The 14941-nt window shown below is 39.9% G+C and overlaps 1 protein-coding gene across 2 annotated transcripts; it reads right to left on the reverse strand.

Moving 5' to 3' along the window:
* Window positions 1–342: 342 nt before the first annotated feature.
* On the reverse strand, window positions 343–10175 carry scn4bb (sodium channel, voltage-gated, type IV, beta b). 2 transcript variants are annotated; one of them, XM_034204258.1, is made up of 6 exons: window positions 9985–10175; window positions 9432–9729; window positions 5541–5704; window positions 5235–5454; window positions 4389–4518; window positions 343–4203 (listed from the first exon to the last, which is right to left on the reverse strand). In XM_034204258.1, exons 2-6 carry the CDS (start codon window positions 9514–9516, stop codon window positions 4107–4109), a joined length of 696 nt encoding a protein of 231 aa, XP_034060149.1. In that variant the 5' UTR covers window positions 9517–9729; window positions 9985–10175; the 3' UTR covers window positions 343–4106. The 2 variants fall into 2 exon arrangements, with proteins under 2 accessions (XP_034060149.1, XP_034060150.1); XM_034204259.1 differs by having other exon boundaries at window positions 9432–9741; window positions 9985–10165.
* Window positions 10176–14941: the final 4766 nt, after the last annotated feature.

Genomic DNA, 14941 nt, shown 5'->3' on the forward strand with positions numbered 1-14941 from the left:
ACTTTATTAGATTTTGTGTTTCTATAATAAATACATTAAGAGCTCATGGACAGATGAAAGGTTGAAAATGGAGACATAATTTAAGGGTGAGCAAGAGCATTAAAGATGTAGGCTACAGCGTGCAGAGAGCAGCGGTGGAGCATGACTTGGTGAGTCTGTACGCTCTGCAGGGTCTGATCGAGTACAGGGGCTCCAGTCCACTCCAAACTCCTCTCTGGATGTTCCACTAATCCAGGACATCTCATACTTTTGTATTGCTCACAGAACTGTCACAGTAACTCAAAGGTGCAGTCAGTGTGACAAACTGTCACTTTTGTGATTTGCATAGAGTTGCTTGTCATCATTTGCCCTCACTGACACAATCACTGCCCAAAAACGTTCTCAATTCATTCACATATTGAAGTCTAACAGGACAACAACTGACAGAGATTAGCCAGTCAAAGAAAACCCACTTTTCAACAGTTAAAAAAAATGATTGCCATAAAATAATTTGCTAAACATTGTATTCATTTTTTAAAGCAACAGCCGGAGGTTAAGACCTGATATCTTGAAAACCCAATTCATACAGTTATTCGCCAAGGTGGATTTTCTCTCTTGAGTCTAACATTGTAAAGGAATATGATACATGTATATATTACACGTTGCACCTTCTACCTGTAATGACCTTGTTGTTGTTTTTTTAAAGATCCCAATAATTGGGACAATGAAGTGACCTCAGCTTTTTCTGCAATTTTGCCTTTCCATCAGTGTCATCAAATAGGCCCAAAATTGATAATTATTTCTAAATAATAATTCAACATTTTATAGCAAATAGTCCACTGGTTTATAACTTAATTAATGGGATATTTTTTGAAATGATACAGCTAGCCTTGCCCTGTCAAACACTTTTGAAAAATGAAATCTAACTTCCAACACCTCTTAAGATTAAACAAATGAGATATGTCATGCTTAGTGAGATTTAAAGGTGTTTGTAGGCGGATTGTTTCCTTTGTAAAGAGCCAGGCTAGCTGTTTCCCCATTTCCAGTATTTATGCTAAGCTAAGCAGATATTAGCTGTAGCTTTGTACTCACCATGTCACATGTATGATCTCATCATTGGATAATCATTTACAAAAAAAATGTCACACACATCCATTTAACAATATTGCTTCAAGCCAGTGACTAAAGGCTGTAGTCTCTTTAATGTGGAGGCACATTATTGTCAACATAAAAATTAGCTTCAGACACCACCAGAAACTCATAGTGCACAGTACGCTGAGCTAGCACCTGCTGAAACTGGGGAGGCACAATCATATCTGACCCAGAGCTCACACACATATTTGTCCCACTCTCCAGAGGTAATTATTTTAAAGCCAGACATTCAGTGTCTTAAATGTGCAACAGTAAATGTAGATGAAATTGTATTCACCTTTAGTATGTGATGCAGATACATTCATCTCCTAACATGATGCTCAGTAGGAATCATCCCCGTTTGGCATGTTTTATTTCCTGATTGAACTACAGCCCCCATACCGTGCCAGATTTCTGAGACCTCATCCCATGATCATTTAGAGTATGAATGTATGGGTTATTTACTGTATGCATGGTCAGCACAACCATGTTAATTATTTTTCACTGCAGTGCAGTTGCTAAAGATGATTTATTGCAAAAAGTAGTGGCTGGCTGAACGGATGTTTATGCACCTGCTTCAAATCTTATTAGCCCAATAAATGCCTTGTACCAGTTGTCATCAAAGCAATGATCTGAGGTGGTATGGTTCTAATTTACCTCATAGTTGGCTCAGTAGACCTTTTTTATCTATTGGTGAGTTGGACCAACGCTGGGACATTCAAAAATCGTTAGGTTGCAACACGTAGTAGCCATAGTAATAATGACAGGAGCCAATGTGTAGGACTAAACATTTTTTTAAAGCAACAATGTCTGCAACTGTAATCAAGGGCTTACTATTTGTGTCCTCTGTTGAATCAAATCTTGATCTATATTTAATAATAAAGGAAAGTGAACATACTTTTTTGTCCTTAACAGCGGTAACACACTTTACTTACGTATAACTTAACTTATGTGACTAATGTACGTATTTGAACTCAAACCATTATCTTCTAAACCTAACAAAGTGTTTTTGTTACATTTTACATAATTAGTAACAATTACATAACATGTTTAAAATCACGACCATTTCACAGCATTACAATAAAATGGCAGTGATAACAACTGATAAACGGCCATTTAATGGGTTGATAACATTTGAAATGGGTGTTCATTTACTGAATGCATGGGCAGGATCATCTTTTCACTACTGTGAATTTATTGCAAAACACAGACTGATTTGTCTCTGTTTAAGAAGAAACAAGTCATGTTTTACAAGGTGACCTGTACTAATATATGTTGAGTTTGATCAAGGCATACAGTGTCCAGGGCGACGTCACCAAAAAGTGCTTAGCCTTAGCAAGGATTAGCACAATGAAATTAGCATGGCATACAATGGGATTTACAGTTAACCTCAGAGCTGACTCTATCAGTCTTAGTACATCGGAGCATGTTTCCTCTCCAAAAAGGAAGTGTTTTTGTTTTCAAGCATTGTATCTAAAATCTGGCTTGTGTTGCACATGCTTAAAATGCATTGGTTATTTGTCTTAAAAGCAGCATCATCAGAGGGTCATTCATTTTCTAGGGGTGGGGTTGTTTTTAAGGGATTGTCTATCATGTCAGTTCAGAAGCTTATTGTATTATTACTTTTTTGCTGAGCTTTAAACTGTTTTGCAATATGTAGTTGTCCCCGCTGGCAGAGGAGCATAGAAGCACTAACAGGCACCTGTGTTTTATATCAAGCAGAAAGGTACAGGATGAAGAGCTGGGCTGAGTCCTATAATATTCTGTCACAAAGAACACTTTGTTTTGTTAGTTGTTTGAATAAATCAGACATCATATCACATCATATCATTTGATGTTGACTCAGATGTCCATCTCATCAAAGGGATACTTTGAATTTGGTGTTTGTTAAAGAGGGATTCAGCCCAGCTATAACTACATTGCATTTTATCCTGTCTCAAGCGCTTAAACAACAAAATATATTGTTTTGACTTTGGATGAAAACAGTCAAAGTTTAAATGTGTATGTACTCTGGCTGTGGCCACATATTTTGATATGTGCAAAATGATATACAACTGCAGGTATTTTTACTTGAATAAACCTACACACACACAATTAAATACCATTCACACAAACATTCCCATAATCTAATAAAATGTGTGCGTACTTTGGTTTTGATGTAATCAATTCAATAAGAAACCACCAACCAGAGACACGTAGCTTAATGCTCATTAACAAGCATGCTTTTAGGTGCGGAGGTATCAGATGATGACCACTGGGAATCTTTAAAAAGACCAAAAATCCAGAAATAAATCAACAAATCAAATACAATGTTGATGTGTTTATATTTTACAGAGCCTGCCGAACAGTGGGGAATCGATCAGTTGAAGAATTTCCAGACTATTCTTTTTTTAATAGTTAAGTTGTTAACTAACCAGAGGCAACTTGGTAACAGTGTTTTTCCTAGTTGCTTTTTGGACCTGATATACAGGCTCTGTGCGCCACCAGGTCACATTTCATTAAGTAAAAGTGCACATTAACTTTAATTGGGACATTTCATAAGATACAGCAAACCACACACAAAAGAAAAACAAAGACACCTTTCAGTTGTTTTTTCTGGTAATGTGTTGGCAAAGGGTCTTTGGGATTCCAGGTGGAAGGTGGGCAGTACATATGAATCCTATATACAGTATATAGAGGATAAGTGTTTATGGTAGGTGACATTATCCTTTAAATATTGTTTTCTTTAAAGTTATGAGCACATTTTAAATAATTATGTGTGCATTGACTTGCACAAGCTATAGTTGTATATCATCTGCACAGCTACCTTTCTGTGCACATGCAGTAGCATTGTGTGCACATGTATGTATTCACCTTTGAAGGCCACAGCCAGGCAGTTTTTAAGAACCTACCTAAACATAATGAATTTGCTTGTGTGCAAACACGTGTGCAAATACAAATATATGCAACAGTACATCATTATAAGTACTTATATGCTGTTATATACGTGCACTTTCTCATTTCCTTTTTGGTGTTGGTTTTGAATCAGCTTTGGATCCTGAGAGGCCATTTTCTGTGTTGTCGATCCCTGATGAAGTTACAAGGCACTCCTTACTGCAGTGGCGTTAGGGAGAAAAAGAAGACAAAGTTAGAACTGTACATGCACGGCAGGTCTTCTTCAGCATTTACAGTATCTGAGCTACTCGAAATTGCCTGCCGAACTCTAAAAGTGGGCTCTGATCAAACAGTCTGAAAAAGTGACATAGCTGGTAAACGCGCAGGTGGTGGTGATAACTCACTTTTTCTCCTCAAGCTTGGCAAGAACAAAAAGAGTGAAGTTCTTGAGCAACATGAAGGCCATTAGCCCTGCGATTCCTCCGCCCACAGCAGAGGCTATGATGATGGTCAGTGTGTTGTCCACCACCCTCACTGCAGACATGGACAGAACACCAGAGGAATGATGATTGGGGGAACAAATGTATATATAATCCGTTTAATGAGAGGTTCCAAAAAATAAACATTTTCTCCAACTTTTAACATAAGGGATATAAGCTCTTTTGAATTTTGTTTTTGATTGGAGGTCGTAACCAAATAATTAATTTCAACTATATTCAAAAATTTGTTATAGAAATACACAAGTTAGATGTACACTCTTTATCTGATCATTTTCGGTAATTTTCATTATTTTACTCAGCAGTACATGCCTTATATGCCTTATATATATATATATGTGGCCTGATTTATCTAATTAGCATACAAATTAATGCATGTTCTAGTTTATTTGCACTTCAGCATGCACCTTATGGGGCTATCAAGCTAGCCCCAATGAGTTGTCCTACATTGTGATTGGCCAATATACAGTATGTCAGGGCACATAGTTAAACTAATCAAATCTAAGGGGATGTGTTGTCAGATTGGCACATTTTCCACTTAATTAGGTCCACTTTTGTGGCTGAAAGGGACAAATATTTGTTCAAGGTGAGATTATGTTGGACTGGTTTAAGATCGTTTGGGCAGTTACTAAATGTAAATACAAATTAATAAGAATACAATTTCACCTTAGAACCCATTCATATGATGAAAGGAAAACAAACCATATCCCTCCTTCACATATATGACCCACATTACCAGCTTAGACCACTCACACTCGTCCACCACGATGAGGGTGAAGATGGTGCTGTGGTTCCGGCCCTTTTCTTTGGGGTTGCGTCCAAAACAAGTCCACTCGCCTGCGTCCTCGAAGGTGATGTTCCACAGCAAGATGGAGACGTTGCGGTCAATGTTCTTCCCAATAAACTCCACCCGCTCTCGATATATACTCACTTCTGGCTTCGACTCCTCTGACACTATAAAGGAATCGCACACCTGACGGAAGCAACAAGCAGTCAATCATCTAAAAACTTCCAAACAGTTAGTTACCTGAACATTTCTCTCAACTGGAGGGATCTTACCTTCTGCATGGTGCCATTTTCATTAAACGCCCAGCTGAAGTAGAGGTCTTTAATGCCGATACAGCTCAAGTACGTGCAAGGCAACAAGACTGTGCTGCCATTCACCGCCTGCAGGAAGGGAATCTTCCCCACAGACATTTCCAGGCCCTGGACATACCACGCGCCTGAGGATGAACGGGAATAGAATTACATTTTACAGTGCAGCAGTGTCAGTCTACTTTAAAGCAAGCTTTCAACATTTTGAGAAATGGGTATCATGTGCTTCTTTATGCAATTTTACAGGGGGTCCTAGACTGTTTTAAAGCTTTGAACAAAGATGTTCCGGTGTGTTCGTGCATGTTTGAGAAGTCTTGTCATTATCGTGAGAAAGTACTTCCTGAAGTAACTTTTCCTGGGGTAAAGAGAAAGTCTTCTGTGCGGTTGAAGAGTAAAAATTATATTATAATATAATTGTTTTCCTAACCGGAAAGGACTAAGAAAAGAAAACTACAGCGCTAAGAGAATTGGACTGCACCTATAGGCTACCTAACTATGTGAATGTGGATCTTATTGTGGGTCTACTATCACTATAAATGAAGTGTGGGATAGCATTTCCTTCTTTCTTTTCATTAAGGATGGTCTATATAGGGTAACTTATGCTTAAGGTGATGAGAAAGAAGGCATTTAAGCACTTTTCTTTAGCAATTAGAGAATTTGAACAGCTCTTATTGTGGCTGTCACTCAGATACTTTCTTTAGTTTTTGTGCTAAGCTAAATTAATAATTTGCTTGCTGTAGCAAGATGTTCACAGATTTGAGATTACTCAAAATAAACAATTAATTGAGAAACAATCAACAGATTACTGTGATGTGGCTGTGAGAAAGTGTGGTGGACTTTCTATCAGTAGGTTGTAGATTTGAATCCAGCCTCTGTAGTCAATATGTCATATCCTGATGGCCAACAGTGTGAGCAAGTGGCACATTGCTCAGTATGAATGGGGTATGAATGGGTGAATGATCACTTCTGAGTGTAGAAGCGCTTTGGGAGTCGTAAAGACTGGATAAAGTGCTACACAAATACAGTTCATTTACCATTACATTGCATTTCATTTAGCTGACAATTTATCAAATCCGACTAACAAAAGGTAATTAACCATCAGAATACAATTTCAGAACAGCAAGAAATCCTGAACATACATTATCTTTAATAGGCTAAAGCAGATTCATTGAACATTTAAATAGTCATTACTTCCGGCTACTGCTCTTTAAACAAATCACCCACATTTAGGCTATTCTATATGATCTTCTTTTAGCTAACGTTAGAACAAATTCACATTTTCCTGCTTCCCACTTTGAACGTTTCTGTTGGAAACCAGTTTAATCTTATTTTAGGTAAACATATACTAAGGCACTAGGCTAGTCAAACCCACAGTGACATGACACCAAAAACCTGTGACATTTATGTAAATAAGAGAAGAGAAACTCTGCTGTGCCCAGAGTAAGAACTGTTACTGTACACCAGGGACCACAGACAGGAAGTCCCTGTAATTACATTTGACTTCCACCATTCAAAAGAGAAAACTGCCATGTCTTTTTTATTAGATGTTTTTGCCTTATTCCTTATTTGTTCTCGACTTAGCAGGTATTTCACCTTCTCATTTAGCCACCTAGTTTTGTGTCAAGATCACACATAACAAATAGGTTCACTTTAGCATTTAACCAGCTGTTACAATTCTCTGAATGCTCACACCACTAAGGCTCCTAGTGCTTAATGCTTCCATCTAGTGTGTGACTTGTAAACTGCATGCCCAAAAGATGCTGTGCAGAACTAGTGCACATGTGCAGAGGTAATACAAAAAAACCTGACACCAGGATAAGATAAATGGTTTTAGGAGCAGCTGTATTTTCGGTGCTGTTTCTAACATTCCCAGGATTGTGCCCTCTGTTTTGGGCACAGTGTGTTACGCCTGGCTCATAACACGGTCAAGGTCAACGTCTGACAAGCACCACTGCAGCAAAGAGGAGTAACGTAACAGCAGATACGGCTCCATCCATGCGGAGCTGTGGCGTACTGTATGTGGGAACGATATTGATTCATTCTCATCTCTCACCCCGGCTATCTCACAAACCTCACTCTCTCCAACCCTTTTCCTCAGCTGGTCCAATGCAGCACAGTGAGCTTGCAATTTTTTTTTAATAGAAACAACCCCTCCCGTCTAGATCCTTGAGCAAATGTTTAGTATCACGCTGGCTTTTTGATCAGCCAAGATGTGCATTCTGCATTCTTTACAACTTGTGTTCCTTTGTGTGTACTTAAATATTTATTTTCAATGAAGATACAATATAATGATGCTACCATTACTCTAGGTACTGAAGCTGTTGATAAGAGACCAAGAACAAAACAAGTCTAATTTCTTGATAAATTATCTGTTCTCCTTTCAATGAGCCTGAATTTATTTTGTATTGTGTCTAAACATTAAAACATTACTCCCTCTTAAATCAATAAGGGCTCTGTTTTAGGTATCCAATCAAGTTTTGTTTTGCTAGGTAAAGATATGGTGATTCAGATAAAAGTAGAACAGCAATGCTCTAGTTTCTAGCCTAAATATGTCAACTAGAACAAACCTTGTTTTTGTAATGCTATCACTATGCTACCCACATCATTGAAACTGAGATTTTCGCAAGGGGGGTCCTAAAACAATGTTATTTGAGGTAAAAGGTGATTTGCTTTGAATTATGAGGATTTCGGAAAAAAAACGAAAAAACAGTGTCTCTAAAAGTGGAACATAATTCAACATGAACAGCCTGTTGGAAGCCAAACATACTAAGACATAAGATCACCACATATCATTACAGCCCTGTAAAATGCTGAAGCTTTGACGAAACCGCTGTAGCATCTTTCTTTCTGCTCCTTAGCCACCTGCACCTGCTAGTTAGTCTACCATGCAGTTTAACTTATAGGCCGCCATCTTGTTTGGTGTTCATTCTAAATAAAGATAACACCTGCAAACAACAAATCCTGGAAATACCATTACAATGTTAACCTGGCAGCACATCACCACTGACAATGAAGGTCACATGTGTAAATGGGACAGTAATGGTTTAAATGTATTATTGATTTTTAATGTGATTGACTTTGAAAGACTGGTCATGTTGAATGGATGTTTTAGAGCTGACAATAATGTCAGTGTCTGATGGATGTTTATCTATTAAGTATGTGCTCGCTGAACTATTACTGCATTGATAACCCACACCCATAGTTACCTACTGTCTGTGCACTGCAAAAGCACTCCTGATGTTTTACAAGACACTGCTTAAAGTGACCCTACTGCACTTTACTGCAGATGCACCTCTGGCCCAGCACAATAAACAGTGCATGGCAGGGCCTATAGTCTGTCACAGCTTTCCATTTACAAGAGCATCTATTCTGCTGACATATCCTTTTGTGGACATACAATCCCAATCCATAGCAATTCGAAACACAGATCAGTGTGCAGCCACTATCAGTCAAAGACTCCAAACAACTGCATTTTATGAACCCGTCATAGTCTGTGTCCTTTCTGTTTCCAGGCAGACCCAGCAGCACATTTTGCTGATGTAATGAAACCCATAAACTCCACAAACGACTACTCACACAGCTTTTAAACTAGTCCTATCAACAAAACAATCCTCTTTTGTAAATCCTAGTGTACCGACACATGGACTAAATAAAAATGCAAAAAACACTTGCGTATGTCAGGAGCTGATGAAGGTCAATGTCAGATCTAACTCTGCATAACAATACAAACACATGCTCATATTGGCTCAAGTTTAAAGGAAAATAAAGGTGAGAGACAAGAGGCACTGTGCACATGAGCTGTGGCATCCCATAGCAAGTAAAGAGAGGTGGTGTAAAGTGAAAGCCAGACATTACCAAGCAGCAGAGAGAAGATCAGGCCGACAGCTGTGTGTTGAGGGCCCATCCTCGGGACTTCAACCCCGGCCCACTGGACCTCCATGGCAGCAAGATCAGCTCCAAAAGAATTGCTGCAGCAGAATCCAGCGGGCTCCAGAGAACTTGTAAAATATCCTTTACAGCAACTTATCCTCTCTGGTATACTGGACTTAAATCTGGAAGCTGCTGTCTGGGTGTCTTCAGCCCAAACAAGTCCAAGCTGTGTCCCTGCAGCAGCTGGGGGTGAGGAGCCTGCCCGCCAGCCCCCACTACACTCCTGTGAAAGAGACTGTAGGTTAGACAGAGGGCAAAGAAGAGGAAAGGGACAGAGAGAGAGAGCAGGGAGGAAAGAAAAAGTTCATCAACTGACATGTTAAAATAGGATATAAAGTCCCTATAAAAGCACATTCGGGACAAGTAAAGGTATAGGTTTGTGTGTGTTTCCTGCATGCTAGAAACTACTCTTTACCCCATGTAAGATGGGTAAACTCAAGGAAAAAACACATGCACAGATTACGTTTTGTCATGTTACCTGCTCCTGCAGCCGGTGCTCTCTCAGAGGCCGGCAGGCTGCACAGCTGAGTCAGTGTGGATAGGACAGCGGCGGAGTTACACACACTGCGCACAGTCAGGGTTCAGTCAAGGAGAATCCACGCCAGCCCCAGCAGTTTCACTGCAGAGGCCAGCCACCATTGCAGCGGCAGCCAGGACGGAGGACAATTTAGAGACGGAGAGGGGTGGAGAAGAACACAAACGTAGGGAGACGACGGACAGGAGGAAAAGCCGCTGCTCTCATTTCCCCTCAGCAGAGCATCATGACGCCGCTCCTCTCCCTGCCCAGTCCCCCCCGGCTCCCTCACAAACTTTCCATCCTCTCTTTGGCTGCATGCCACCTCTTCTTCCCCCACCCAATCTCTCAGTTCCCATCTTCACCTGCCGCCCCCCCCCCCGACCATCTTATCTCGAAGGAGAGAGAAGAATAAAGAAGAAGAAGAAGAAGACAATCTCACAAGAAATAAAAAAAATACCAATCAATAACGAATCCTACTCATAATCCTAATAATACTCCTCATCCTCGTCATTCCCTCCTTCTCCTCCTCCTCCTCTCTCTGCTCCCCTCCCTGCCTCCACCCTCCTCCCCATCTCCTGACTCGGGGCGGGAATGCAGACTCAGGCACTTTTGTCAGAGTGTTTGTGATAATCAGAGAAAAGTTCTGCAGTGCAGGTTGAGCAGGAGGAGGAGTGATGCAGCCACAGGGCCGGGGCCAGACACACAGTCCCACACCAAAACTCTCCATTCATAAATAGGCATGTTCTCTCTCTGATAACATCACCTTCGAGGAACAAACTTACAGAATTACAAGTAGCAGGATAAACCATGCAGTTGCTACTCTCTATTCCAATGGGATGAACCTCTGAAAGCTGTTACCCTTTTTTTTGGTCTTCTATATTAATGATAGTGGGAGACGTTTTCTTATGATTGCACTTTCCTCTCCTCCCCCTTCCCCTGAAAGGCATGCCCCTGCTGGGACTCATATTCTCCTGGCTCAGGATGATCAACGTCCCCTGGTGATGTGTGCATATGTGTCCCATTCAATGCCTCGAAGGTCAAACTGTCCTGTACATCATGAGGCTTTCATTACTCTAGTGTGATCAGTGTGATGCAGCAGCAAATACATTATGATACGAGGCTGTGTGTGGACTCATTTCACAATGGGACAGCTCCTTTCCCATAAATGTAACCACGCATCGTCATCGACAGCTGACCAATAGCGTCTGTCTGCACTATTCACTGCAGGACATGGCGCAGGAAGTGCTTAGCTCAGAGATGTGATGAGTTGAGGTTAGACCTGGCTAACGTTGCATTCCTACACTTAAGTTCATATGCCTGTCTAACTCCATCTATTACTGGAAATAGAAGGTGACTACACAGTAATGGTGTCTTATGAGTTCAGTAGAAGAAAAAAGGTTGGTGAGTGAGTGACTGGTTAATCAGAGTTTCATATTGGGAACAATTGAGAATTGTGAGTGTTAACTGGATGCAACTGAGACCATGTGACTTGCCATCTGAGCAGAGGTACAGTTACACAGGGAGAGGACAAGGGGACAACTACACATCCATTTTGGACTTAACCTCCTGATGTATTTTTCTCAGCTTACAGAAATACTTTTTCCTTAACATGAGAAGAAAAGGTAACGTTTGCAACTCGTAAGAGGATGCAAATGGAATTTAATGTGCTAGATTTAACTTCAGTTTCAAAGATAGATGCAGGTATTGGTCACACAGTATACGTATATACTGTACAATACTTTGAAAATACTTACACTGCAATCTGTTTTTCATTGAGAAAGTCATAATGCAAATATGCAGATGTTTAAGAATGGCATCTTGTTTCTTTGCTCATGCAACATTTGAAATACCTATTATTTGTTTAGATTTTGTGAAACACATCGAATTCAGATGTCAGCTGTTATACTATTGCATTCAATATCATAAGCAAGTTGTAGTGGATTGTGAGGGGAAAAGAGGGTATTGACACAACTCACTAAGCAAAACTAGAAGAAATTAAATTAAATCTAATGTGTGTAATTGGCTGATGAGTGCACAAAGTAAATCTGTGTTTAATGAAACAGTAATAGATGTTATCGAGGCTGGAACCTGCAGGGCCTGAACACAATTAATAAGCTGTAAATTACAAACACCAATAATAACTTATATGGTTCATATTAAGCATATATAGAAGTAGGTGTGGTGCTGGGTGACAGTAAAGATAGAGTGGGGAGTGGTTTGACGGATGTGAAACTCTAAAGTGAGAGATCATGTGACCGGGCTGCAGGCTCACCGCTCTCCTCTGCAGGCCCCTCCACTGGAGTTTTAATGCAGCAGCGGTGGGAACTCTTCCAGAACTGCAAAGGAAAAAAGAAAAAGCATTTTGCTGCAGAAAGACAGGGTGCTGCTGCAGACCTGTGCAGGACAACACAGAGTGCTCATGTACAGTCACACAAACATAACCACTTGGTATGTAGTAAACATATATGAATTATCATGTGTCCTATATTATTAATAGATGCCATGTAGGTGCAACCTCAGCATTTAAATGCACGTAGGTGTCACTTGCTCTTACTGCAGCAAAATGTGTGCTGCTCCAAAGGAAAGAGACAAGGACACACGTGTCAGCGCTCTGTGCGTTGGAGTGTTAGAGCAAAACAGAATGAAAACATAAATTCAGTGGTGGAAATAGTATTCACATGTTTTACTTCACTACATTAAAAAGTGTCTGCTACTTGTAGGCTGCTATAATTGTATTGCATAATTTAACAGTAACTGCAGTAGGCTACACTGTAAAAAAAGAAATAAGAAGCTGTTAAAAATAATCTGCCAGCTGTGGTAATATTGGATTTTACAGTTAGGGGTCGAGTTTGACTATAATGGGTATAAATAAAATGTAAAAATTGTTCTTACCACATTTACCATAGACTACAATAACCATAAATAGTTGTTTTGAACCTGTTATCTGGCACCAATTAGTTCTTCAAAGGTGTTTCAGAGATTGCCCATGTGTTTAGAATCTGTTAATAATGAAAGCATATTTGCCTGGGGGGAAACCAACATTAAAATCCAGTATTACCCATACAGTCTATGGTATTACCACAAACTGTGACCTGCTTGTGCCCAGAAACGGCAAAACAAACCTCTCCCCAAATGTTATATTATGTGTTGTACCACTTCAAGGCTTCATCCAAAACATAACTTCAAACAAACAAACAAACAAACAAACAAACAAACCGTCACCCATAGCGTCATCTTCAAAAGGCAAAGAAAAAGTTCCAAAATCCTAGCAAGTTCGTAAGTAGCTAAATGTTTAGTCGCTAAACTGAACTAGCCCCAGTTTGTGAATCAGCCTACATTAGGGGTGACAGTTAGCAGCATGTTGTTTTCTCTAAAGGAAAACAAAACATTTGATACATGAGAGGCTTCATTTGGTGCTACTCTAGGGCAAGTAGGTAATCCTACTGGTAGGCCTACTAATAGAGCTAAAAGGAGAGTTAATATTGGACTTACCTTTATCAGATAGCTATAAACACTAATGCTAATGCTGCTAAATAAGCAACGTGTGCCAAGAAGCTTGAAATATTAACTCAGAATTTGAAGAGCTGTTAGTGTTTTGTTCCCATCTTCTTTATGCTGTCCTCAAGATAATTACATTTGAGCAGTTAAGAGGAATTACTCTTTGGTGGAACTGCTAACACAGGCATTGCACTTTTAAGTGAAACGGAGGCTATTCAGAAGAATTAATACTGAAGTATAGCCTAATACAAGTAGCATACATTGTACTCAAGGATGGCACTTGAGCAGATGTGCTGTTACATTCTACCTCTAGGCTACACAAATTACAAAAAACACCCAGAATGATAAATAGCAGAATATATGTATTTCCTTTCTGTGCATAGGCCTATGCCTACTATAGCTACAGTATAAAGGCACACACAGCTTGATAAACCCAAACCCATTTTTGTTATTCAGTAGTTGTTAGAGTACTATAAAGAAAAAAGTGAGTAAACTACTGCTTCTTTTAATTTGTTAGCACGGCATCTCATACAAAGTATTATGTACAATGCAGACTGAACTAAATAATCCGTGAGGAGAACTTTCTAACATGACTTGAATAACTATATTGACTGCACTGTTTTTTTGTTTTTAGTAGGACGGATATGAAAGCATGGATTGTGTCCAAATTAAACAAATAATACTAAGTAAAACACCCCTTATATTAAGGACAATGAAAAGGGAAGGTTATGTTACCACCAGGGGGCGAGTGTTTTACATGCCCCTACTGTTGTTTTTATGACTCAGTGCTCAAATCCCTGCACTGGAAAAACACGCTCATGTTCCAGTGAGTTATAATGCAAGTGTCAAAACATCAATGCCTGGTATTTATATATTTGTTCAGTAGGTGTTAAAAGATCCCTCAACCTTTTAAATAGTGAGAATAATTCGGCCTGTATAGAAAACAAAGTAATTCCAAGTCACAGGCAGCTCCATGTTTGCACTGCAAGATCCAAAGGTGAATAAACTGCGATTCACTCAGCTGTTTAAAAGCCAGGAAGTGTGAGTGTTATTACTCATTCTCCTGTGTGACACACGTACAGTACAGGAGTGGCTGATGGAATTTCACACTCACTCACCCAATCTGTAAGCCTACAGACCCGGTCTCTTCTCTTCCTCTTCTCTTTCTCACTCACTCACTCACTCACTCACTCACTCACTCACTCACTCACTCACTCACTCACTCACTCACTCACTCACTCACTCACTCACTCACTCACTCACTCACTCACTCACTCACTCACTCACTCACTCACTCACTCACACACATCACACACACACACACACACACACACACACACACACACACACACACACACACACACACACACACACACACACACACCACACACACACACACACACACACACACACACACACA

Source organism: Gymnodraco acuticeps, unplaced genomic scaffold, assembly GCF_902827175.1.
Source record: "Gymnodraco acuticeps unplaced genomic scaffold, fGymAcu1.1, whole genome shotgun sequence".
Lineage (NCBI taxonomy): Eukaryota > Metazoa > Chordata > Actinopteri > Perciformes > Bathydraconidae > Gymnodraco > Gymnodraco acuticeps.